The sequence below is a fragment of the Cebus imitator genome, unplaced genomic scaffold, assembly GCF_001604975.1.
Source record: "Cebus imitator isolate Cc_AM_T3 unplaced genomic scaffold, Cebus_imitator-1.0 Scaffold0, whole genome shotgun sequence".
Lineage (NCBI taxonomy): Eukaryota > Metazoa > Chordata > Mammalia > Primates > Cebidae > Cebus > Cebus imitator.
Genome location: NW_016107315.1, coordinates 20,635,480 through 20,660,650, shown reverse-complemented (window position 1 = coordinate 20,660,650; position 25,171 = coordinate 20,635,480). Strand labels below are relative to the sequence as shown.

The 25,171-nt window shown below is 37.0% G+C and overlaps 2 protein-coding genes and 1 pseudogene across 2 annotated transcripts; all 3 read right to left on the bottom strand.

Moving 5' to 3' along the window:
* Window positions 1–4,591: 4,591 nt before the first annotated feature.
* LOC108309067 lies at window positions 4,592–5,687 on the bottom strand (annotated as a pseudogene).
* Window positions 5,688–16,411: 10,724 nt separating this feature from the next.
* Window positions 16,412–17,353, bottom strand: LOC108306768 (olfactory receptor 8B3-like). The gene has a single exon (XM_017531874.2). The coding sequence runs from the start codon at window positions 17,342–17,344 to the stop codon at window positions 16,412–16,414; it is 933 nt and encodes a 310-aa protein (XP_017387363.1). The 5' UTR covers window positions 17,345–17,353.
* Window positions 17,354–22,994: 5,641 nt separating this feature from the next.
* Window positions 22,995–24,042, bottom strand: LOC108308988 (olfactory receptor 8B3-like). Its single transcript, XM_017535090.2, has one exon. The coding sequence runs from the start codon at window positions 24,028–24,030 to the stop codon at window positions 23,095–23,097; it is 936 nt and encodes a 311-aa protein (XP_017390579.1). The 5' UTR covers window positions 24,031–24,042; the 3' UTR covers window positions 22,995–23,094.
* Window positions 24,043–25,171: the final 1,129 nt, after the last annotated feature.

Genomic DNA, 25,171 nt, shown 5'->3' with positions numbered 1-25,171 from the left:
CCGGAATCTCCCATTTTCAGTGATACTATTATCTCACTTTTTATTTAAACCATACTGGATATTAATCTTATATATATTACATATATATATATATATATATATTTTACCTTTTTAAAATTATACTTTAAATTCTGGGATACATGTGCAGAACGTGCAGGTTTGTTACATAGGTATACACGTGCCATGGTGATTTACTGCACCCACCAACCTGTCATCTCTTTTAAGTATTTCTCCTGATGCTATCCCTCCCCTAGCCCCCCACCCTCTGACAGGCCCCGGTGTGTGATGTCCCCCTCCCTGTGTCCATGTGTTCTCATTGTTCAGCTTCCACTTATGAGTGAGAACATGCAGTGTTTGGTTTTCTGTTCCTGTATCACAGGAACATTTTAAAATTTTTTTTTTTAATTTACAATGATTGTATTATGAATATATATATGCGAAGGCCAATCTCCACTTTTCTTAACTGAATCAACCTGCTTTCCGCCTTCAAATTCAGGGATATCCTACTCCAGGAGCAATGCTTCTCTAGGGAGGTGAAATAGGAAAATGCTCTAACTCAGTATTCTGGGACTCAACACAAAGTTACTGCTGAATAATCTCTCAACTTGAATTATAATTTGTGATACCCAGTTCTGATTCAGTCATTGTGTTTTGTAACAAGTCTAGCTTTCAAAGCACGGTGTGTTCCATAGGCCTAAATACTCCTATATTTCTATATCCTTTATTATTGTCATCACAAATCTGTCAAAAATAGTGCATGGATAAGTTTGTTAAGAAAAATCTTTATCAAGAATTCAGAAAAGGTGAAGAAAATGAAATTACATAATAGGGAATAAGAATTCTACCGTTGTTAATATGCCATTAACTTAAACATAATGACATCTAACCTACTACAAATCTATACAAGGGATTGTACACTGACTTTCTTCTTCCCACAGACACTAGTGGAAATTCTTCATTGGGTTAGTAAAGGGAATAGTCTCTGTCCTGTTTGGGCCCGGATTACTCTGCTGTGTTATGCTACTTCTACTGATCTTCTTCTATGCAATGTGTTCTGTACCAAGGCTGTTTGTGTATATTGGGCATTAATTTCAGTGTTTGCTTATGGATTAGCTTAATGTTCAGTTTAAGTAGAATGCTATCAAAGATTTGTAGCCTCAATTTATTGTTAAGTTTAGCATAAATACATGCATAAGGCATATAAAATATACACATTTACCAATTACATAAAATGAACAGCTCATAACCACCATGCAGGTATACATATAGAACACTACCAGTATCTCAAACCCCTCAATGTGCTCCTACTTGATTTCACTACCAACATTCTCCCACTCTTTCTCTATATTTGATTGCAATCGCTTCCTGACTTTCTTTATAGCTTTGTCACCTAACTAGGGACTTAGCCTTTGCATCCGGCCTACAGAAGGACAAAAACATTATGAAAAGGGCACATTCTTACCTGGAATGGTGTTCATGAGTCACATACTATAATGCACTGCAGGAAAAACTGGGAAATGTGTGTTCTGAAAGTAGAGTGAATAGCAGCAATTTCTGCCAGACTGGGCTAATCATAATGGTGCCTAACAATTATCACTGAGATGAAATTAAATAAGATCTTGAACATAGGAACTTGCAGATGACCCTGGGAGTTTGTAAGCAACTAAAACAATAATCATTACTTTAGGCCACCCTTATGTATTTCTATTTATGGTATAAGCTGGTAGAAAACAAGAATAGAATCATACATTCTAAATTATCCAATAGAGCTATATAACATAAAATGTAAAACATTTTCCTTATTTGAGTATTTTACTGTTATTTGTATTCCGATGCACTTATTTAATGCAGTTATTGTTCATTTTTCACCAATTTTTAAAAGTAGAGAAATTTCATATAATTGAAAAATAAACCCTGTTAAATTTAGAGTCAAATACTCAGGTGTTAGTCTCAGCTCTACATCTTATAAGTTGTGGTTTGGAACAAGCCATGAACGTCTCTGAGCACCATCCCATCATATGAAATGAGATCTAAGATTTCTTCCCTTTTTTACCTTTCAGTTCTTCAATGGGGAGCATAGAGACTGACAATGGGGCAGCACAGAGGACACTGAACAACTCTCCTCCAAAGAGCAGCTATAATACCTGCACATGTCTCTATACTGATGTTTGCAGTGAGTTAATCGAACTCTATGTCAAAGAGTCTTTAAACAATGTAAGTGATTCCAACAGCATCCCCCTCACTGAGGAAGGCATAGGCTCGGTCTCAGATATAAAATCTCCTTATACTGAGCAAGATTTTAATGTTTCAAGGTGCATATTTTCTATAACATGGCCTTAACTATAAACTACTTCCTCTAGTACAGAGCTGAATTAACAGTGAAATATTCTAAATTCTAGAGGGAAGACTGTGCTAGAGTTATGGAAAAATACCATGCAAGTCTGATCATCAACGTGATGCCAAAACAATCCATTTTCAGGAATAATTTCTACTATATAAGACTACTTTAGAGTCTACCTACATGTAGGATCTAATTCTCTGTTGTTTTATGAAAACCTACCTTTATATCTTCCTCCTTAGAGTGCCTTATTTATGTTGGTGGCATACAGCACATTGCAACAAGTTTCTAGACATTAGTGAGTACAAAATGCTTACTGTATATGTGTGCCTGTGTGCAGTGCAAGAAGTCTCTGTAAAGGGGAATGCAGGGTGGGCTTCAATTGACACCGCAACTTGAAGAAGTATGGGGATGTAGAACTCAAAACTCCCATTAATTTTTGTCAGCTCTTAACCACCGTAGTGCACCCAATCACACTCATTCTAAACCTAATCCTGAGCATCAGTAGCATCTTTCTACTCTCTATATCCTATGAGTTCAATTGTTGTGATTTTCAGATCCCACAAATAAATGAGAGCACGTGAAGTTTGTCTTTTTGTGCCTGGCTTATTTCACTTAACATAGTGACCTCCAGTTTCATCCATATTGTTACAAATGACAGGATTTTAAGAGCAGTCATCTCTTGCCTGTTTTTCCAGAAGAAACTAATGCAACGTCCTATTCTAGAAAATAAATGGTAATTATTTAGTTTATTCATCAAACATTTCCTCCAAAATGTCATTGCGTTTGCAACTGCAATATAAGGTTTTAGTACCTTAAAATCCAGGTGAAAATGGCAAATGAAAGCCAAAAAAAAAAAAAAAAAAAAGAGTGATTTAGTTGTTTCCAATCCTCCAGCCCTTAGGTTTAACCTTTTTTTTAATATCAGATAACTTCAGCCTTCCTGCATCATACTCAGAAAAATTCTGTGATCCCCAAAATATGTTTAGGGCCTTCAAATTTAGAGAACAGCATCATAGGTAGGAGCTTCCATTTCCTTTTACATTCTAAATTCCTTCTTCTTGTGTTTCAATCACCACTCACAATTTTTTCCTGAAGTTTCTGTTCTTTCTTCTCCTGGCTCCCTACAAATGTAGCCATGTGTTTTCATATTCACTCCTAAAACAGCATTAATATATGCTCATTGTGGATTATACCTTTATCAAATTTTACGACACTGAAGGATGATTACAGCAGTCTATGCAACAGATACAAATTCAGATTGAAATGTGGTTTCTAAATCCTCATTTACAGTCCTCTACAGAGGCACCTCCTACTTCATGGCTGTGTGTCTCTTTGAATCCTGGCTTAATGACATGTTGTAGGGCTTCTGTCTCCTTCATGCCCCTATTGTCTGAATTATATGTGTGTCAAAATATTTCAAGTTTTTTTCTTTAAATCTTGTAAAAAAAAAAAATTCAAGTTTCTACGTGAACCAATTTTCTCTCACCTAACCTACCTCAACAGGACTCCTCTTTTAAAGTAAAAAGAAAAATAAAGCTCTTTTCCAGAACAAACAAATAAAGCAACAGCCATCCTGAAAGGAATTTATATAAGTCTAGAAACAAAGCATACTCAACTATCTAAAAGGAATGTTTTCTCATTTAATATTCAATGCTTAGTGAATAAATATAATAAAATAAAGTAAGCAGAAAGTATACCAGAAAGAATAGTAGAATTAAAATCAGGAGGCTATTAGTTTATTCTAGACTTTTTTTATGAAGAGTCTGTATAATTTTAAGAAAATCATTAACCCTTCTGAGCTTCAACATATTTTCCATGCAAAAAAATTATATTGGTCATGTGCCATGAGCTACGCTGGTTGTACAAAGATGAATAAAATGTATGCCAAAAGAAGTTTAATACATAGTATTTACAACTGCAAACTGGGTTGCATTTGACAGGCCTTGTAGAACCTGTGTATCTTAGAAAAACTGGCATTTGAAGGATATATGATACGGCCCAGTGGAAGATGAAGAAACAAGAGTGTGGACAGGTTGTGTGATTCATGTTTGCAGTGACACATTACCAGTAGCCACCAGTGGCACACTGTCATCCGAGTTTTACTTCACTTGTTTGTTTATAAAACTATTCATCTTTTCCAGGAGAAAACAAGAAAGTCCATACTGTTAATGAAAAGAATAAAAATAAAAATTTCCTTAACTTTACTATTAAGCAGGAAAAAATGATGAAAGAGGAGAAAAATGTACACATAATGGGGAGGAAGAAAACCTATTATTAAAAACATTGAAGGCAAATTGAGAGGATACTCAACTAACCATCACCATGATAAGAAGTAAAAGTAAAAAATATCCCTTCTTAAATTATTATAATAAAATCCAGAGACTTCCTGCCCTGTAAGTAATACACAGAGAGATACTACTTCAGATCAACATTTTCTCCTACTTATGGCTTTTCTGAGGGCAAAGTTAACATCTTTGTTCCTCAAGCTATAGATTAAGGGGTTCAGCATGGGAACAACATTGGTATAAAAGACAGAAGAGATTTTTCTCTCATCCATGGACCCAGCAGAAGATGGATTGAGATACGTAAATGCACCTGATCCAAAGAACAGAGAAACAGCAATTATGTGGGAACTGTGGGTGCTGAAGACTTTGTATCTGCCCTCCTTGGAGCTGATATGGGAAATACCGGAGAGGATGAAACCATAAGAGATAAAGATGGTGACAGTGGGCACAATGATGTTGATGCCCACCACAATGAAAACCACCAGCTCACTGATGAAGGTGCTAGTGCAGGAGGCCTGGGGCAGAGGGAGGACATCACAGAAATAGTGATTGATGGCTTTTGCCTCACAGAAGGTCAGCCTCAGCATGCATCCAGTGTGGGCCATGGCCCCAGAGACAGCCATCAAGTACGAACCAAGCATAAGGCTGGAGCACATTGTAGGGAACATGGCAAGGTGATACAGAAGTGGGTTACAGCGATCATAGGCCATTGAGGTCAGCACATAACATTCAGAAATGAAAAACAACCAAAAAAGAAAAGCTGAATCATGCATCCCTTGTAAGAGATAATATTCTTCTCTGATACGAAGTTCATAAGCATTTTGGGTGTAAACACAGAAGAAAAACAAGAGGTCTATGAAGGACAAGTTAAAAAGGAAAAAGTACATGGGGGTGTGAAGCTGTGAGTTCAGCCCAATTACAGCTATCAAGCCCAAATTTCCCAACGCAGTGATAACATACTTTACTAGAAACAGGAAGAACAGGGGTAGTTGGAGATCTGGCTGGTCTGTTAACCCCACCAGAATGAATTCAGTCACAAAAGAGCCATTTCCAGGAGCCATTTTTCTCTACGGGAAGCTGTGGACACAGGAGAAAGGGGGTGCATTAGAGGACAACTCAGAACTTCCACAGTATTTTCTCCAAAGGCATGGAATATTGCGTGGGTTATCTGAGTCTAGCCCAACCTGGAATCACATAATCAGCCTTTACCACCACCATGATACTGGGTGACGCTGACTTCCCCTTTCTAGTCTTACTAAGCTAAATTAGGAAAGAATAGCACCAACTTAGCCTACAACATGAAAGCCAATGCTACCATACACAAACATGACTGCTGAAAAGACCAAGGGATAAGGAAGAAGAGTGGAGCAGGACAAAACGGTACTCACTCATCTCATCATTTCTTCATTCACTTGAGTCCTCCCCTCAACAGTAAAATTCGAGGAGGAGACCCCACCAACCTGGTGCCCCCCTCCAATGCAGATTAAACTCCGGTGTGGTGAAAACCAAAACATTGTTTCTAATTCGTGAGCAAGACACCAGAGTCTAGGAGAGGTTAAGTCACCAACCCAAGTCACAGAACCAAAGCCCTACATCTAGAACAGACAGGGTTCTCTCCAGGGAGAGGGAAGTTACTGATAAGATACTACAGCTATTGGCCACTAATGTCGCTGCTCCTCCCTTTACAGATTCTTCTATAGCTTCACTTGCATCTCAAGATTGTATAAAATGGGAAAGAAAGGGCCTATCTTAGATCCCTGAACTTCCATCTCAAAACAAAGAGGACCTTAATATACATGGAATTCAGAAACTCACCCTCCTTTGGCCAGAAAAGTTTGGTTCTTCCTTATGCTTATTTGCCACTGTGGTCCTGGAAGGACAATTTCAAGTCCTGAGACTTTCGTTCCTCTGATACTGAAAGGAGGCAGTTCAGACTTAATTTCTGATATGCCCTGAAAATCTTCATGAAGTAAAGATCATAATTTCTGATTATGACGTTGAGTCCTCTCACAAAAAAGAGAAACATTCTTTATCATTATCACATTCCCCACTTTTTAAGTCATTAAACTGTATGTGAGTTTAATGATATGACACACATGGTTATAAACGGGGTAGAAGCTTGCTCAGTCTGTTCCCCAGAGAACAGATTCTAAGTGTAAAAGGGAAATGAGGGGATTGTATTTACACCCTTGACCATGATTTTTAGTTTCTAAGGGACTCACAATTTTACTCAAGTTTTCCCTTTACCCTTGGGCTTGTACATCTTCCGAGGCAGAGCCAAAAGTAAACTCCCATCTCCCCATCTTTATATCTTATGGGAATTCTATTGCTTGACTTATTTCTTCCCAATTGCTAAATGAAAATTTTCCACAGATTCTACCTCTATGCTTTCTATTTTTTTATCTAAAAATTTTCAAGAATTGCAGTAATTCACTTCAGTTGCATTTCTCATGGGATATGTCAATTTTTAATTTTCTTCTTCCTTCAAAATTTTTTACTCGAAACAACTACTAGAAATTTCTACTTGAAGATCCTTCTGGGTTTGTTTGTTTGTTTGTTTTTGATTTTGTATCTTAGACAGGGTCTGGCTCTGTCCCTCAGGCTGGAGTACAGTGGCATGATCTCAGCTCATTGCAACCTCTATCTCCCAAGATCAATCAATTCTTCCACCTCAGTCTCCCAACTAAGTAGCTGCGACCATAGGTGCATGCCACCATGACAAGCTAGTTTTTGTATTTTTAGTAGAGACGGGGTTTACACCATTTTGCTCAAGCTGGTCTTGAACCCCTGGTTTCAAAACAATCTACCCACCTTGGCCTTCTAAAGTGCTAGAATTACAGGCGTGAGCCACTGCACCCAGCACCACCCTTCTGGGAGTTTAAATGTAAAAACTAACTGGGACAGTTACTTAAACATTCTGTGATCAGGTTTAAAATTTCTAAAATACAGATGGTCATAATAGCAACTCTTTCACTGGGTTGTTTAGACACCTAAATAAAATACTAGCAAATGGTTAGAACACTGTCTGGCAATGGTAAATAGTCATAGAATGTCTGTTCTTATTATTTATATTTTCATGACTTTAATAAATCCTCCATCATAACACTTATCAGAAATTTTCTTCCTTTAAGTCCTATTTTCCCCTAAAATTTTAAGTTCTGTAAGGAAAAAGATGACTTCTCCCTCAGTTATTACTTTGCTCCTGGTGCTAAGTACACTGCAGAGTATATCCTAGTACCTCCTTAAATATTTATGGAAACTATATTATCTGGCTGAAAATCTCTGTAATCTTTTCCACATTTCTCACATGCCCAAAACCAAGTGGCCATGTTTGAGTGCTTCCCTTTCTTTCCTCAAAACTTGCACACCTTGAAGTTTCTGAAGAGATCAAAGTATGAACATTCTGTGTATAAAGGCAATGAATAATTACTTTTATGGATGTTACAACGCAGAATATATCCTAGCAAATCCTACAATGTGGCAGTGTGTGTATTACTAGAAGAGCAGTGCAGTGCCTGGAGTTTACCCTATTGTGGTACCAATCACTTATCGGATGAATGTGTTTGCTTCTGAACATTTGCTGGATCATAAATTCTCTACACAGTTTAGAGCATAACTCATGGCAAAGCACCAAAGAAACACTGGGTTTTCAGAGGAAAGTCTTCTTACAAATTTCCATTGCCATAAAAATAAGAGTTATATTTTGTCGCAAAACTACTAGTGTGAAAAATAAATCTATGCCAATCCTCCCTGTGAATTAAGGAACATAGTTTTGTGGTCTAAGTAGGTCACTAACACAAAGTGGAAATATTCTCATTTGCAAACTAATGTTTCAGTGGTAATCTAGGTAAACAGCTCTACCTGATGGGAACTTTTGATTTAGACAAGATTTGAACAAATTAAAAGAATAAAGTGGCTCAAAGAAATATAAAGCTCTGAAGAAAATATTTGAAAATTAAATTAAGATCCTTGACATATATCCATCTAATTGTTAAATCTGCAGAAAATAGTATCGATTGTAATATAGTGGAAGAAAAGCTTGGTAATTATTTTTCATTCACACTTTATTTTTCCCTCTGTCACTATGAGAAACATTTTAGTTCTTTAAAGGAGTGTTAATTGCTAAAGGAAGCAGTTACTTAGAAGAGTAGATAAAACAGAGAAAAAGTTTAAAGGTTCTTCCTCTTTCTGACCTTTCTTCAGTCTTCTTCTTATGGGTGATTAAAACAATGAAATAGTAACTTGAAAGCATTCCACCACCACTCTCATCCTGGTCTTTTTAACTCTTAACCAGTAAGAATAAAAAATCTGAAATAAGTGATGCAAGTGTTGAAAATAACTCATGCAAATAACATGTGAAATAAAACCAAAGACATAGAACTTGGAGAGACAAATGGGATGCATTTAAATACATGACAGATATGTTTGCATATGTCTATATAGATAGGAGAAAGAAAGAAAAAGAGAAGGAAGGAAAGAAAAAGAAAAGAAAGAAAGAAAGAGAGAGAAAGAAAGAGAGAAAGAAAGAAGGAAAGATGCAGAGAGAGAGAGAAAGAGATAATGACAGATGGATAGATTGAGATTGGGAGTCCAAAAATAAACCCACATTATCATAACTTGATTTTCAACAAGGATGCCAGGACAATTAAGGCAGAGAAAATGGTCATTTTGACAAAGCCAGAACGACTGGATATCCACATTCAAAGAATAATTTGGATATTTATCTCACAACACAAACAAAATTAGCTTAAAATAAGTCATATGATATGAAGGTAGAAAGTAATATCATAAACTTTCTAAAAGAAAACATTGGAGTAAATCTTTGTGACCTTGGATTAGACAATGGCTTCTTAGATATGATATCTAAAGTACATGTGACAAAGATAAATAGATAACTAAATTGGACTTCAACAAAATTGAGACTTTTCAGATTTAATTGACACCATCAAGAGAGGGAAAAGATAACTGCCCAGAATGGGAGGGATATTTGTAAATCATATATCTGATAAAGATGTAGGAAACATTTTCCTCCTCTTTCTCCTGTTTGTTTCTTGCCTTGTAGGTCCAATTGCTCTCATATAATTAGTGATTTATTTGAAATACTTCTTAAAAATACGTCACGTGCACACACAGTCTCTGGCATGTTGATAATTTTAACAGAGACACACATTATCACAGAAGCATAATACTTTGTAATCTTTAAAACAAATCTCTTTGCTTCTTTTTACTCAACACTGCCTCCCCCTTTGTGGCTCCCCTCCATTCATCACCCACAGTTATCCATGTTCATAACCTAGCACTCATCCTCTCATATATTATTATTTGGCCATATAATCAAATTCATTTATGGGGCCATGCCCTTGATTTATAAAGAAATATTTTTGACCTCTTGCTTCTGTCATTTAACAATATTTAATTAAAACATCTCCAATATCCTGCATTATAGTTATATTATAAATTTAACCACTTCACATTACTAGGGATTCATTATTTTTCTATTTTTCTCATCAAAAGTGGTGCTAAAATAATGGTTATTATGCATATGTGTTTATATGCCACTAGTTTTATTTTAATAAAATAAATTTCCAGAAAGTCATCTTTCAAGTCAGTATATATGGTCAAATGGTTTTCTCAAAGCCTGTAATAAGTCACATTTCCATAAGCATTGTCTGAAACATCGTTCTTTCTTCTAGCATTTCTAAATACCATTCCACTCACTAATAAGGAGCTTCAACACCTTTTCATAAAATTGTAAACGGTTTGCGTTTGTTTTCCTGTGCTTACCTATTTATGTCTTTTCCCCATTTTCTAGGGAATAGTTGCCTCAATTCTTATAAAATGTTAGAACAGAATGAATATGAATTCCTCCTTTTACTTGCATTTAACTGTATTTTTCATAATCTACTATCAGTCTACTGATTTGTACAACATATCTTTTGCCAAGCAAAGGCTTAAAAAATTTTTAAAGTCAAGTATGTCTGCTGTGGTATATATGACACATACACAATCACCCCATGTATCACTGCCCTGATAGAATGAATCTCCTCGACTTCAGAAACCATTGTCTATTACCTTCATTTACAGAAAGTCCCTCCCACTGGATTCCTACTTCATCCATTGTCTCACACCTTTGTTCTCAACACAGCAGGCAGGATCACGTAAGTCAGACTCTGTTTTAAATCCCTGTACTCCATTTCATGCAGAGAAAAACCCCAAGTTTCACAGTGTTCTACAACATCCAACATGATCTTGCTCCTTGTTCCAACTCTGCACCTCCTTTGACTCGATCCCTCACTCCGTTCACTCAGTACAGTATCCCTTACTGTTTCTCCAGTCTGCTGAAACTGTCACCCCGGGGGTTTTGCATTGACCATTACACCTGCCTAAAATAATACTTTGCCAGATATCTACTTTATATGTCAATTTCTCAATGAATACCTGATTCATCTCTCTATGCTCAGCATGTAACTGATTTCCTAACATAGCATTGGTCTGTCTTTGATTTACTTCTAATTCTAAATGCAATGGGGCAGAAATGGAGTTGCTATAAGGGTGTCTCTTAAAGTGCAAGTTTTATTTGTTTCACTCTAAAATATTCTACGTGGCAAGTTTGCTTAAGAGAATTTAAATGTATAATGTATATTTATTTTTCAATGAGAAACATGCAGATATAATCATAAGATTCATTGAATTCATGACCATAACATATTTGCTAGTTCATTTCCCACTAAAGGAACGGACATTCCGATATTTTCTTCTTGAGACTCTACTGCAGAAGGAAGGGAAAGAAAAAGACAAGTAACGCTGGCTGTCTTTTGCACTTTCTATTCAATTTTCTCTTTGTTTCTGATGAAGTCCCTCCTAGCTTTGTGTGTCTCAGGAAATTCATTCTTTTTAAAACAAGTTTAAATGTAGATATGTGCCTGACCTTAATGTTGTTGATTAAGATATTACCAAAGTTTATGTCAAAGCTGAGTAGGTGGGAAAAGGTGTAGTTAATAAACGATCAAGAGAGGGGAGCTCAGTTTATTGGTAAAAAAGAAAACGTAGCTAAACTTGGTATTGTTTAAGCAAAAATAGAAATTTAAAACCCATGTTTTGCTGGGATTATAGGTGCCTGCCACTATGCCTAACTGTTTTTGCATTTTTAGTAGAGATGGGGGTTTGCCATGTTGACCAGGCTGGTTTCAAACTCCTGACCTCAAGTGATCCACCTGCCTCAGCCTCCCAAAGTGCTGGGATTACAGGCCTGAGCCAGTACTCCTCGCCCCCTTCTTGACTGTAGCTCCATCCATTTTATTTATTTATTTATTTATTTATTGAGATGGAGTCTTGCTCTGTCACCCAGGCTGTGGTGCAGTGGCGCGATCTCGGCTCACTGCAATCTCCACCTTCCGGGTTCCAGCAATTCTCCTGCCTCAGCCTCCCCAGTAGCTGGGACTACAGGCATGCGTCACCAAGCCCAGCTAATTTTTTTGTATTTTTAGTAGACATGGTTTCACCGTGTTGGCCGGGATGGTCTTGATCTCCTGACCTCATGATCTGCCTGCCTTGGCCTCCCAAAGTGCTGGGATTACAGGTGAAAGGCACCATGCCTGGCCAGCTCCATCCATTTTTATATTCTCCATCTTGATTATTTTGAAACCACTTCTTGACTTTTTTTTTTTTTTTTTTAAACAGAGTCTCACTCTCTTGTCCAGGCTGGAGTGCAATGGTGCAATATCTGCCTCTCAGGCTCAAGTGATTTTCGTGCTTCAGCCTCCCAAGTAGCTGGGATTACAGACATTTGTTACCATGCCCAGCTAATTTTTGTATTTTTAGTGGAGACGCCATGTTGGCCAGACTAGTCTCGAACTCCTAACCTCTGGTGAACCACTCACCTCGGCCTCCCAAAGTGCTGGGAATACAGGCATGTTTCTTATAGCTTCCTCACCTAGATGGAGCCTCATCCTCATCTGCATCTAGCCTAGAGAAGGACAAAGTGAATGTGCAAAAGGTACAATGTAGCCCTGGCGTTGTGTCCAACCTGTCTAGAACTCAGTCATGTGCCACAGAGTACCAAAGGAAACACTGGGAAATGTGTGTTCTGGAAGAACAGTAAACAGTAGCAGTCTCTGCCTTACTGGGCTAATCATTTTGGTGCCTACCAAACTTCACAATATGAGAGCAAATAAGATATTGAAAGTAAAATCTTACTGCTGACCGGGGGACTTAGTAAGCACCAGTAACAATGATGAGAGACCATCCTTATGTGTTTTAATGTATTATGTAGGCCAGAATAAAGTAATAATATGTCCACAAATTGTAAAATAGTCCATAGAGTTAAACATGAAACGCAAAAGATATTTTCTAAACATTTTTTCTATTTGACTATTTTGCTTTAATTTGTGTTTTGAAGCATTTTTATTCAGTGTTTCATTGGTTTTAAAATTGGGTAAGTTAGTAAAATAATAATCTCTTAAAAGCCCAACTCCCAGTCCCAGATATACCACCTGTGATTTGGAATGAGCCATGAACAAGCACTCCAGCACTAGGTGCATCATCTATGGAATGGGAACTAAGATTCCCTCCCCAGGTTACTCCTCAGTTCTTCCCTGAGGCCACAGAGACTAGCAGATGGGAGAGCACAGAGGAAACGATGCACAGCTCTCCTCCAAAGAACAACTGTAACACCTGGACATGGCTCCGTATTGATGTTTGGAGTGGGTGAATTCAACTTTATGTCACAGAGAAACTTTAGACTGTGCAAGTAATACCACCAACCTCCCACTCACTAAAGAAGACAGAGGCTCTGCCCTCAGATGTAAAACTTCCTCACACTGAGTGAATTTTTGATGTTTAAAGCTGCATAGTTTGAACAAAATTGTCCCTGAATATAAACTATTTCATCTGGTGTGCAGTTGAATTAACAAGGATACATCCCAATGTTTGAGAGAAAAAAAATTACTGTGCCAGTCTTACAGAATACCATGCCAATCACAACATGAATATGATGCTAACATAATAAATTCTCAGGGATAATTTTTAGTATATATGACTTATTTTATTATTTATCCACAGGTAAGATATAACTCTACCATGCATAACACAACATGTATTATGAAACCTACCTTTATAATACCCTATTACCATGCCTTATTTATTTGTAACATATAGCACAATGCCACAAGTTCACAAGTTTATACGCACTTAGACTATGAACAACGTAAAAATGTTTGTGCATTATACAGTGTAATGTATAAAATGTTCGATGTGTGTGTGTGTCAATCTAAATAAACAAGAAATGATTAAAGGAGCAAACTGTTCACTCTTACTGGATTCAGGAAGAACTTCCTGCTCAGTCCTGCCTCTCTGGGGTTGGAATCAGAAATTATCTACCTAAATGTGGCTGCAACGTTTTAATATGGAATTCCACATGATGCAGTTATTTTATAAAGCAGAAAAATAAAAAACTTGAAAGAATCGTGTGTGTGTGTGTGTGTGTGTGTGTGTGTGTGTGTGTGTGTACAGGGACCAGGGGAATTGCAGAGAAGTGGATAATAGGGCTCAGTAGAGATTGAGGTTGAAGAAGTAAGAGATGTGGAACTCAAAATCCTTTTTTACTTCTGGCTTTCAACAGCCCTTCATCAGAATGGATCCTAATCACAGTCATTCCAAACCAACTCCTGATCAGCAATAGCAGCAAATTTAGAGAAGGTTATAGTAAGCAAATTCAGGATATAATAGGAAAACTTTCTGGACCTTTACTGGGAGAAATAATTTTCTGTTAATGCCTAGAAGGTCCAAGCTTCCTCCCTGACTTAGAAACATCCCGTCAAGTACATAGACCCATGTAAATCTCATGTCTTTCCTCTTTCACTCTCTGCTGTCACAACTTCAACAGAATTATACTTTCTCCTATAATTTCTATGGCATCATTCACATTTTAAAAAATCAAAAGCTATGTGTGATAATTCCGCACTGAGAATATAAGATAACCCAATTTGGTTCCCCTCTATTTGAAATGAACTCCAAATAAACACTGTTTAAGTTGCTAAGAAAAAAGCTTTCCACTCAATTGCCTTGCTTATATTTGATCATCCTTGGGCTTTACAAACCGTATTTAAATATCTAAATTAATTTTTTTTAATAAACAGAAAATAGAACTTAATTTTAAAGTAAGTTTATTCTTTCAAAAATACCATTGATTTTATTTGTGTTTTAAAGCTTGTCAAATGAAAGATTAGTGACAAGATTTATCCCGTTTTTGGAATCACCTCAAATATTCATAAAATGCCTAACAGGTGTGCCTCATTCATGTCTACAGAGTGTCTCAAATAGCAGAGATACTATTTAATAATTAGGCACATTTTTACTTCGATAAGGAAAATAATTTTATTAAAATGAACAGTCAATGAAAAACAAAAGTTAATCAATTATTCTGTAGAAATTGTTAACTGAAAATCAAGCATGTTGATACTGGGGTGAGGGGATGGAGAATGAGGAGTTCTTAAAGTCATAATTTAATCATTTAGTAGTGCCAAACATCTGGGAAAAAAAAAAAAAAAAGCAAGCAGGCTACAGACCAGATATGCTAAATTTCAAATACCTAAATACGGAGCAGAGTTTAGAAAAAATGTAAAATAATGTTTATATAACATTATCTTAGAAAATGTTCAAACTATCACTTGATACATGATTGAGAATTTTTAGAGTAGTCATTTTTTGCCTGTTTCTCAAAGAAAAATACTCCAACATATTATTCCATAAATTCCAGAAAAGCCAATGTCCCAATCTGGTTTATTCAACAAATGTTTGACTCAAATATAAACATTTCTATTTGAGCCAATAGTCCCCCGACTATACTGGCCCCAATGCCTCCTGTTTCTTAACAAAAAGGAATCATCAAACTGTTTTTCCAAACAACCAACAGCCAAAGGGAATACCTATACTGAGAAAAATTCGTGTACTATCCTGAAACTAAGCGCAGTCAACGTGCAAAATAGAAACCTCTCACATTGCATGTGTATTGAAACAAACAAACAAAAAAAAGAGAATAAAGTAGAAGAGAGTAAACTAGAAAGGCTGGGAGACGTGAAATCGGAAGGCTGTATTTAGTCTGGACTTTACCTGTCAGAGGCTGTGTAACTTGAAGTAAATAGTTAACTACCATGTGCTCCACTTTGCCATGCATGCAATGAATATATACCGATGATCTATTATGTGTTACTTCACTTTGCAAATTAAATAAGAAAAATGTTTCTCAAAAAGGCTTAATGCCTATGTTTGCTAATACAAAGTGAGCAGTATAGTCTTCATGGACTCTTCCCTCTCCGGCATTTAAAGGAGACGTACTCCTGCCCAGTGGAAAATGAAACTGTGGGAGTAGGAACGTATTGCCTGACAGATGCTTCCAGTGACAAGTGGCAGATACGTTTCCCCCACAATAACATGATGTAACCACGGTGTTACCTGGTTCAATCATTAGCACACCATTCTTTTTCCAGAGGAAAAAAAAAGATAAAAAGAGACAATTACAAAATAACCGAAGATATAAATTATTTCCTGTTATTACCATACATGAAAAAATAGTGAGTAAAAATGATGAGAAAAGAAAGATGTAAGTGGGACTGTGCTCACTTCAGCAGCACATATACTAAAAGTGGGAATTAATTATTGAGAGAACACACAAATTTCCTTAACATTGTAATAAAGAAATAAGAAGACTACTACTAAAACTACTGTAATTAAAGATGCAGAATCTCTCTGTCCTATAACTATATAAACAGAAAGCTACTGTTTCTGGTCAAAACTTTCTCCCACTAAGGGTTTTTGTCAGAGCAAATTGAACATCTTTGTTCCTTAAGCTGTAAATTAAGGGGTTCAGTAAAGGAACTGTATTGGTATAAAAGACAGAAGAGATTTTTCCCTTATCCATGGACCCAGAAGAAGATGGTTTGAAATACACAAATGCACTTGACCCAAAGAACAGAGAAACAGCAATTACATGGGAACTGCAGGTGCTGAAGGCTTTGGACCTGCCCTCCTTGGAGCTGATATGAAGAATGCTGGAGAGGATGAAACCATAAGAGATAAAGATGGCGACAGTGGGCACAATGATGTTGATGCCCACCACAATGAAAACCACCAGCTCATTGATGGAGGTGCTGGTGCAGGAGAGCTGGAGCAGAGGGAGAATGTCACAGAAGTAGTGATTGATGGCATTTGCCTCACAGAAGATCAACCTCATCATGCATCCAGTGTGGGCCATGGCCCCAGAGAAGGCCATCAGATAGGAACCAAGCATAAGGCTAGAGCACACTGTAGGGGACATGGCAAGGTGATACAGAAGTGGGTTACAGATAGCCACATAGCGATCATAGGCCATTGAGGTCAGCACGTAACATTCAGAAATGGCAAAGAAACAGTAAAAGAAAAGTTGGGTCATGCATCCCTTGTAGGAGATAATATTCTTCTGTGATATGAAGTTTATCAGCATTTTGGGTGTAAACACAGAAGAATAACAGAGGTCTATGAAGGACAAGTTAAAGAGAAAAAAGTACACGGGGGTGTGAAGGTGTGAGTTCAGCCCAATTAGAGTTACCAAGCCTAAATTTCCTATCAGAGTGATCACATACATTATTAGAAACAGTAAAAACAGGGAAATTTGGAGATCTGGCTGGTCTGTTAATCCCACCAAAATGAATTCAGTCACCAAAGAGCCATTTCCAGGATTCATTCTTCTCCAAGAGACTCTGTGGACACAAGAGAAAAGGGTTGCATTGGAGGACAACACAGTTCCTCTCACAATATTTTCTCCCCCAACGTGGAATATTGCTGGGATTATTTGAAACTAGCCCAACCCGGACCCACAGAATCTGACTTTACCACTGTCATGAAATTGAGTGGCACTGACTTCCTCTTGTCAGAATCTTACTAAGATAAATATAGCAAAGAGCCAACCCTATACAAAGAGGACCAGTGCTGCCGGATGCAAGCAAGACTACTGGAAGGAACAAGGGGGAAGAGAAAAGGGTGGATCCCAACAGAACTGACCTTCCCTCATTTCATCATTTCTTAATTCACTTGATTTCTTCCCTCACCAATAAAATTAGAGGCAGGCACCTCAGCAACCTGGTACCAGTGTCTAATATGACTCAGGTCAGAGGGTGAACCAAGAACATTGTTTCTACTCCAAGAGAAAAGCAACAGAACCTAGAAATAGTTAAGTTACTGCCCCCAAGTCACAGAAAAAAGTCATGAATTGAAAAAAGGGAGAATCTGATTTATAGAGACTATTGACCGAAACTTGTCATTCTCTGAGTCCCTTATGCCCCTGAACATTCTCAGCTCCCATCTTGAACAGATTCTTCCACCAGTTGCATTTGAGTATAGGGGTGGAAAATAAAGTAAAATATCTTAGATCCCTGGAATTCCACCACAAAGCAAGTAAGACATTAATACAAAGGTAATTGAGAAGCTCACCCTTCTTGTGCCTGAAAAATTTTGCATTATCTTATTGTTTCCTTACCCTTGTGGTTCTGGAAGGGCAATTTCAAGCTCTAACGTCTTGTTTTCTCTAAGATACAATCCAGACATTATTTCCAATAGGTCCTGAAAATAATCCTGACATATACATCATAATTTATGATTTTAATTTTGGTTTCTCTCAAGCAGCAGGTAAAAAATCTTTAATAAAGATGTGTGATAATAATATCACAGTTGTCACACCAGAGGATTTATTGTAAGTTTAATGATACAATGCACTTTGTTATAAGCAGGATAGAAGCTTGCTCAGTCTCCTCCCCAAGGAACAGATTCTAAGAGTAATAGGGAAATAAGAGGATTGTATTTACGCTCTGGACCATAATCTATCTTTAGTTCTTTAGGGACTCAGCGTTTTGCTCAAATTTTTCCTTTACTCTAGGGATTTTACATCCACCAAGGCAGAGCCAGAAATAAACTCTCATTTCTCAGTCAGCAAGATGGTGTAACAGGAAGCTCTCAGTTCTCCTTCTCCCATGAACAAAGTAATTCTGCACAATTCATGGGCAGATTCCATTTGTGAGACTTCGAAGCCTAGTTATAATATTCCTACATCCCACTCCACTATAGCATAAAATCAGTCATATTGATTTTGATGGAACATTTGCATTATCTTTCTGCCATAATCCCCATTCCTGGCAGAGCGCCATGCAAGCAGGCAAGAGCTTTTCCTTGTGAAGGGCATTGAGACACACCATGCATCCAGTGCCCAAACTTTTCTGCAGGTTATCCAGAGGACTGGCTCTTGTTTTGCCTGTGTCACAGCACTGACAGGACACAGGACATGGCGTGCTCTGACAGCAGAGATCAGTGAGAACAGAAGGCAATATAGACTAGCATATAGTATAGCCACCCCCTCAGCTCAGAACAGAAATAAGACTTAAAAAAGAAAACCCTCCCAGCTTCTTCCTAGTGAGGAAAAGAGAAGGACTGCTTTTCCAAAAGTCCCTCCTTTTCTGGGGCTATCCAGACGACAAGCTACTTTCCAGGAAATCTAAACAGATTTGGTGGTTTTGTCTAATAATCTCCACAGCCCCTCCCCAAGGACCAACACAGACACTAGCAGTTTAAAAACTCCAGCTCTCAGCATTTCCCTAAGAAAGAGGTGAATCTGAAGTCCAATAACCCAGCGTATGTGGGGGCTACCTGATCAACTGGCTTCTCCCTCGCCTCTTTCACAGCACTGGTCAGATCTGTCACACTCTGGACATCTGACAGCTACTGTGAACAAAGATAACTGGTTAATTCTACCAAACGTTCAAAGAATTCATGCCAATCCTTCCCAAATTCTTCCCAAAAAAAAAAAAAATGGAAGAGGAAGAAACACTCCCAAATTTAATTTATGAGGGCAGCATTACCTTCATACCAAAGGCAGACAAAAGCATCACAAGAAGTCATCTCCCTTTTTTTTTTTCATGGTTAGTCTAACTTAGGGTTTCTCAATATTGTTTACTTTTTCCTTTCCAAAAAACAAATTTATTTTTGTCAATTAGTTATTGTTTTCCTATTATCTGTTTGACTTATTTCTAGTCAAATATTTATTATTTTCTTCCTTCTTCCAATTTCAGGTTTAACAATCTTATTTTGTTCTTTTTTTATTTTTCCTAGTTCCTTGAGGTATAAGGCTAGATTGCTAATTTGATATCTTTTTAATTTTTTAATGTAGGGTTTTTTTTTTTTTACAAACTTCTCTCTAAATACTGATTTTACTGCATCCCATGAGTTTTTGGTGTTTTCATTTTTGTGTCTCTAGGTATTTTTAAATTCCCTTTTGATTTCCTCTTTGACTCAATGTTTAAGAGTATATAGTTTCACAGCACATATTCCCAAATTTTCCCATTTTCTTACTGTAATTCATTCTTAGTTTGATTTCTTTGTGGTCATAAAAGACACGTGGGATGATTTTGATCTTCTTACATTTCTCCAGACTTATCTATGACCTAACATGTGATCTACCCTGCAGAGTGCTCTTTGTGCCCTTGAGAATAATGTGTATTCTTTGCTGCAGGATGGAAAGTTCTTCGTATATCTGTTAGGTCCACTTGGTGTACAGTGCTATTCGGTTCTGCTATTTTCTTATTTACTTTCTGTCAGGATTATCCATTCGTTATGGAGAGTGAGAAATCGAAATTCTCTAATATTATCATATTGCTATCTATTCCTCCATTCAGATATGTCTATGTTTGCTTTACAAGTTTAGGTGTTTTAATATTGGGACCATATATATTTATAGATGTTACATCTTCTTGTTGAATAGACTCTTTTATTCTATATACTGACTTCTTTGACTTTTGTGACACTTTTTGACTAAAGTCTAATTTGTCAGATACAAGTACAGCCACCCCTGCTCTCTAGTTACTGTTTAAGTAAAATATATTTCTTTACCTTTAAACTTTAGGCCTTTGTGTCTTTAAAGTGAGTCTCTTATAGGTAGCATATAATTAAGTCTTGCTTTTTTAAAATCCATCTAGCCACACTGTATCTTTTGATTTGGAAATTTAGTAATATTTGCATTAATTATTGATAAACTAAAGATAAACTCCTTTTATTCTTCTCTTGTGTTTCTTTGAGATTTGATAATTTTTTTGTAGTGATGTGCTTTGATTCTTTTAATTTTTTATAATCTACTGTATATTTTACAGGGTTATCATCAAATATTTTATAGTTACTATAGTCTGTTTTAAGCCAATAACAACTTGAATTGCATGCATACTTGATTCTTTGCTATCCCCCACACACAAACACTGTCATTGACATTCAATTTTATTTCTTTCAATATTGTGTTTGTGTGAAGAAATGTATGATTCTATGGCTATTCTTACTACTTGTGTCTTCTATTTTATATAGTAGTATTAAAAGTGATTTACATGCCATCATTAACATTTTACAATACTTGTTTTATATTTGTATTTAGTGATAAGATTCTTACTTTATCATTTTATTTCAACTTGAAGAACATTTTGCACTCTTTTTGGCAGGTGTAGTGGTGACAAACTGCCTCAGTTTTTGTTTGTCTAGAAGGCATCTCCCATTCATCATTAAAGGATAACTTCCCTGAGCAAGTCATTTTTGGTTAATATTTTCTTTGAATATATCATCCAGCTCTCTCTTGACCTGAAAAGTTTCTATTAAGAAAATTGCCAATAGTTTTGTGGAGTCCTCCTTAGATGTGACAAATGACTTACTCTTGCTTTTTTTCAAAATTGTTTGCCTTTGATTTTTTAAATTTTATTTTAAGTTCCAGGATACATATGCAAGATGCACAACTTTGTTACATAGGTAAACGTGTGTCATGGTGATTTGCTGCATCTGTCACCCATCACCTATCTATTAAGCATTGCATCCATTAGCTATTTATCTAGTTGTTCTCCTTCCCTTCCACCCCCTGACAGACCCCAGTGTGTTTTTCTCCCCTCCTTGTGTTCACATGTTCTTCTTGTTCAGCTCCCACTTATAGGTGTGAACATGTGGTGTTTGGTTTTCTGTTCCTGTGTTAGCTTGCTGAGAATAATGGCTTCCAGCTCCATCCATGTCCCTGCAGAAGACATGATGTCATTCCTTTTTATGACTGCATAGTATTCCATGGTTTATACTGGTGATGGCAATGTAGATTAGTTCAACCATTGTGGATGGTTAATTTTATCAAAGATTTAATGAACAGTGTACAACAATTACAGTGCTATACAGGACAGATACAAATTCAAATTGCAATGTGGTATATAAACCATCATTGATAATTACTTCCAAAGGGAAATCTTCTTTAATTGCCATTTGTTTCTTTGGGTCTTGGCCTAAATGTCATGTTGCTGGGCTCCTTTCTCTTTCTGATCCTGTTCTCTGAATTACAAGACATTGAAAAAAATCTCAATTTTTTTAATGTTATAGAAAAATTCAGCTCCCGTCTTTCAACTATCCTAGCCTCAAACGCCAGATCTGTCCCAACAAGAAGAATCATCCAGTTGTTTTTCTCAACAAAAAACAAACAGCAGCCACTTGGAGAAAGATTGATGTATCATCCAGAGAGAAAACACATTCAGATTTTAAAATAGAAATATTGCTTATACTTATATTTACTGAAGTAAAAAATAATAATATGAAGTAAAGAGAAGTAGACTTGAAATTAGGAATAAATAATGTACCCTAGGCTTTTTTATTTTAAAAAAACTCTGTAAATTTAAGTAAATTATTAACCTCTCTGAGCGTCAGTATCTCTCCATACAATAAATACATATTAACAATTGAGTTTGTGCCATTTGGGTATACAAAGGTAAATAAGAAAAATCTGCCAAAAGAAAGTAAATGCATAGTGTGCAGCTGCAAATCAGGTTATATTTGGTGGTCATTATGAAGTCTTTTATATCTGTGACACTGGCTTTTGAAAGGAACATAATCCTCCCCAGTAGACAGTGTACAAGCAGAAGTAGAATGAAATGATCTGATTCTAGCTTCCAATGGGATATTATAAGTAGAAAATAAGAAACCCCACACCAATGAAGTAAATTCTTACATGTACCCTGAAAATACACATTTCTATCATGTAGCAATACAATAATAACATTTTTAAAAAGAAACCCATACCCAATGAGTGGCACAATGTCACCCTACTTCTACTTTACCTGATTTTTTGCATAACAATTCGTCTTTCACCAGAAGATAAAAAGAAGTCCATAATGAAAAATGAAAACACAGAAATAAATTTCTTCCTTAATGTTATCCCTAAACCAAAAACATGGTGAAACATGGTAAAAAAGATTTAAGAAAAATAGTGAAAATCATAAATAAAATAAGAAATCTACTCCAAAAAATTTATGAACAATTTAAATTGAAAGAAGACTCAAAAATTTTTTTACCAGAATAGGACAAGAAGACTGCTAGTATAATATTATAATTAAATGAACAGAATATCCATGTCTTGGAGCTATGTACACACAGACATACTGGTACTTACTGAAGTTTCCTAGTATTCAGGGCTTTTCTTAGGGCAAATTTAACATCTTTGTTCCTCAGGCTATAGATTAAGGGGTTCAACATGGGAACAACATTGGTATAAAAAACAGAAGAGATTTTTCCCTTATCCACGGACCCAGCAGAAGATGGTTTGAGGTACATAAACGCACCTGATCCAAAGAACAGAGAAACAGCGATTATGTGGGAACTACAAGTGCTGAAGGCTTTGGACCTGCCCTCCTTGGAGCTGATATGAAGAATGCTGGAGAGGATGAAACCATAAGAGATAAAGATGGCGACAGTGGGCACAATGATGTTGATGCCCACCACAATGAAAACCACCAGCTCATTGATGGAGGTGCTGGTGCAGAAGAGCTGGAGCAGAGGGAGAATGTCACAGAAGTAGTGATTGATGGCATTTGCCTCACAGAAGATCAGCCTCAGCATGCATCCAGTGTGGGCCATGGCCCCAGAGAAGGCCATCAGATAGGAACCAAGCATAAGGCTAGAGCACACTGTAGGGGACATGGCAAGGTGATACAGAAGTGGGTTACAGATAGCCACATAGCGATCATAGGCCATTGAGGTCAGCACGTAACATTCAGAAATGGCAAAGAAACAGTAAAAGAAAAGTTGGGTCATGCATCCCTTGTAGGAGATAATATTCTTCCGTGATATGAAGTTTATCAGCATTTTGGGTGTAAACACAGAAGAATAACAGAGGTCTATGAAGGACAAGTTAAAGAGGAAAAGGTACATGGGGGTGTGAAGGTGTGAGTTCAACCCAATTAGAGTTACCAAACCCAAATTTCCCAACAGAGTGACCACATGGATTACCAGAAACAGGAAGAACAGAGGGAATTGGAGATCTAGCTGATTTGTTAATCCCACCAGAATGAATTCAGTCACAAAAGAGCCATTTCCAGGTGCCATTCTTCTTTAAGGGAATCTCCGGAAACAGGAAAAAAAAAAAAAGCTTCATTAGAGGACAGCCCAGCTCCTTCCACAATGTGTCTGCCTGACACTAGCCTAACCTGTACCCACAGAATCTGCCTTTACAGAACACCATCGATTAACCCTAGAGAGTGAAGGCCAGTGCTGCCATATACAAAAACATGACTGCTGGAAATAACAAGGGATAAGGGAGATAGGTGGATCAGGACAGAATCTTTTTTTTTCCCATATCATTTCTTCATTCACCTGCTCACGAGTAAAATTGGAGGCAGAGGCCTTTGCAACCATCAGCTTCTAATGAAATTAGTCTGGTGCAGTGAAAAGCAGAACATTGTTTCCAATTCACTAGTAAGGGACCAGAGTCTAGGAGAGGTTACATTACTGTCCCGGGTCACAGTGAAAAAGTTATGAATCTAGGACAGAGAGGGGTCTGTCCATGGAAAGGGAACTAACTCAGTAAATACTACAACCATTGAGCCTACTAGTGTCACTGAACATTCTCTGCTCCCCCCTCAAACACATTCTCCAGTTTCACCTGAGTTTCAGGATTGCTCAAAATGAGGGGAAATGGTGTATCTTAGATCCCTGGACTTCCACCTCAATAAAAGAAGACAATGTAAATAGAATTCAGAAACTCACCATTCTTAGTCTGGAATATTTTGGTGCTTCCCTCACTTGCTTATTTCCCTGTGATCCTGGAAAAGTAATTTCAGGTGTCCAGGTTTTTGTTCCTTTGATTCTAAGGACATGCATTCCACACTTAATTTCTTGTATGTCTTTTTTTGTAATTATGACTTAGATTCCTCTCAAGCAGCAGAGAAAAATGAAGTCATTATTATTAACTGTTTAGTCCATTGGTAAGACATAGAAGATTTAATATGAATTTAATGATATAATGTGCTTGGTTATAAACAAGCAGAAGCTTACTCGGCCTCCTCCCCAGGGAACAGACTCTGGGTGTAATAGGAAATAAGGGAACTGTATTTACACCCTGCATCATGATCTGTCTTTACTTCCTTAGGGATTCAGTATTTTTACTCAAGTTTTCCCTTCACTGTAGGGCTTGTACATACCTCAAAGCAAGGCCAGAAATAAACTCCACATCCCCACCACCTTGATC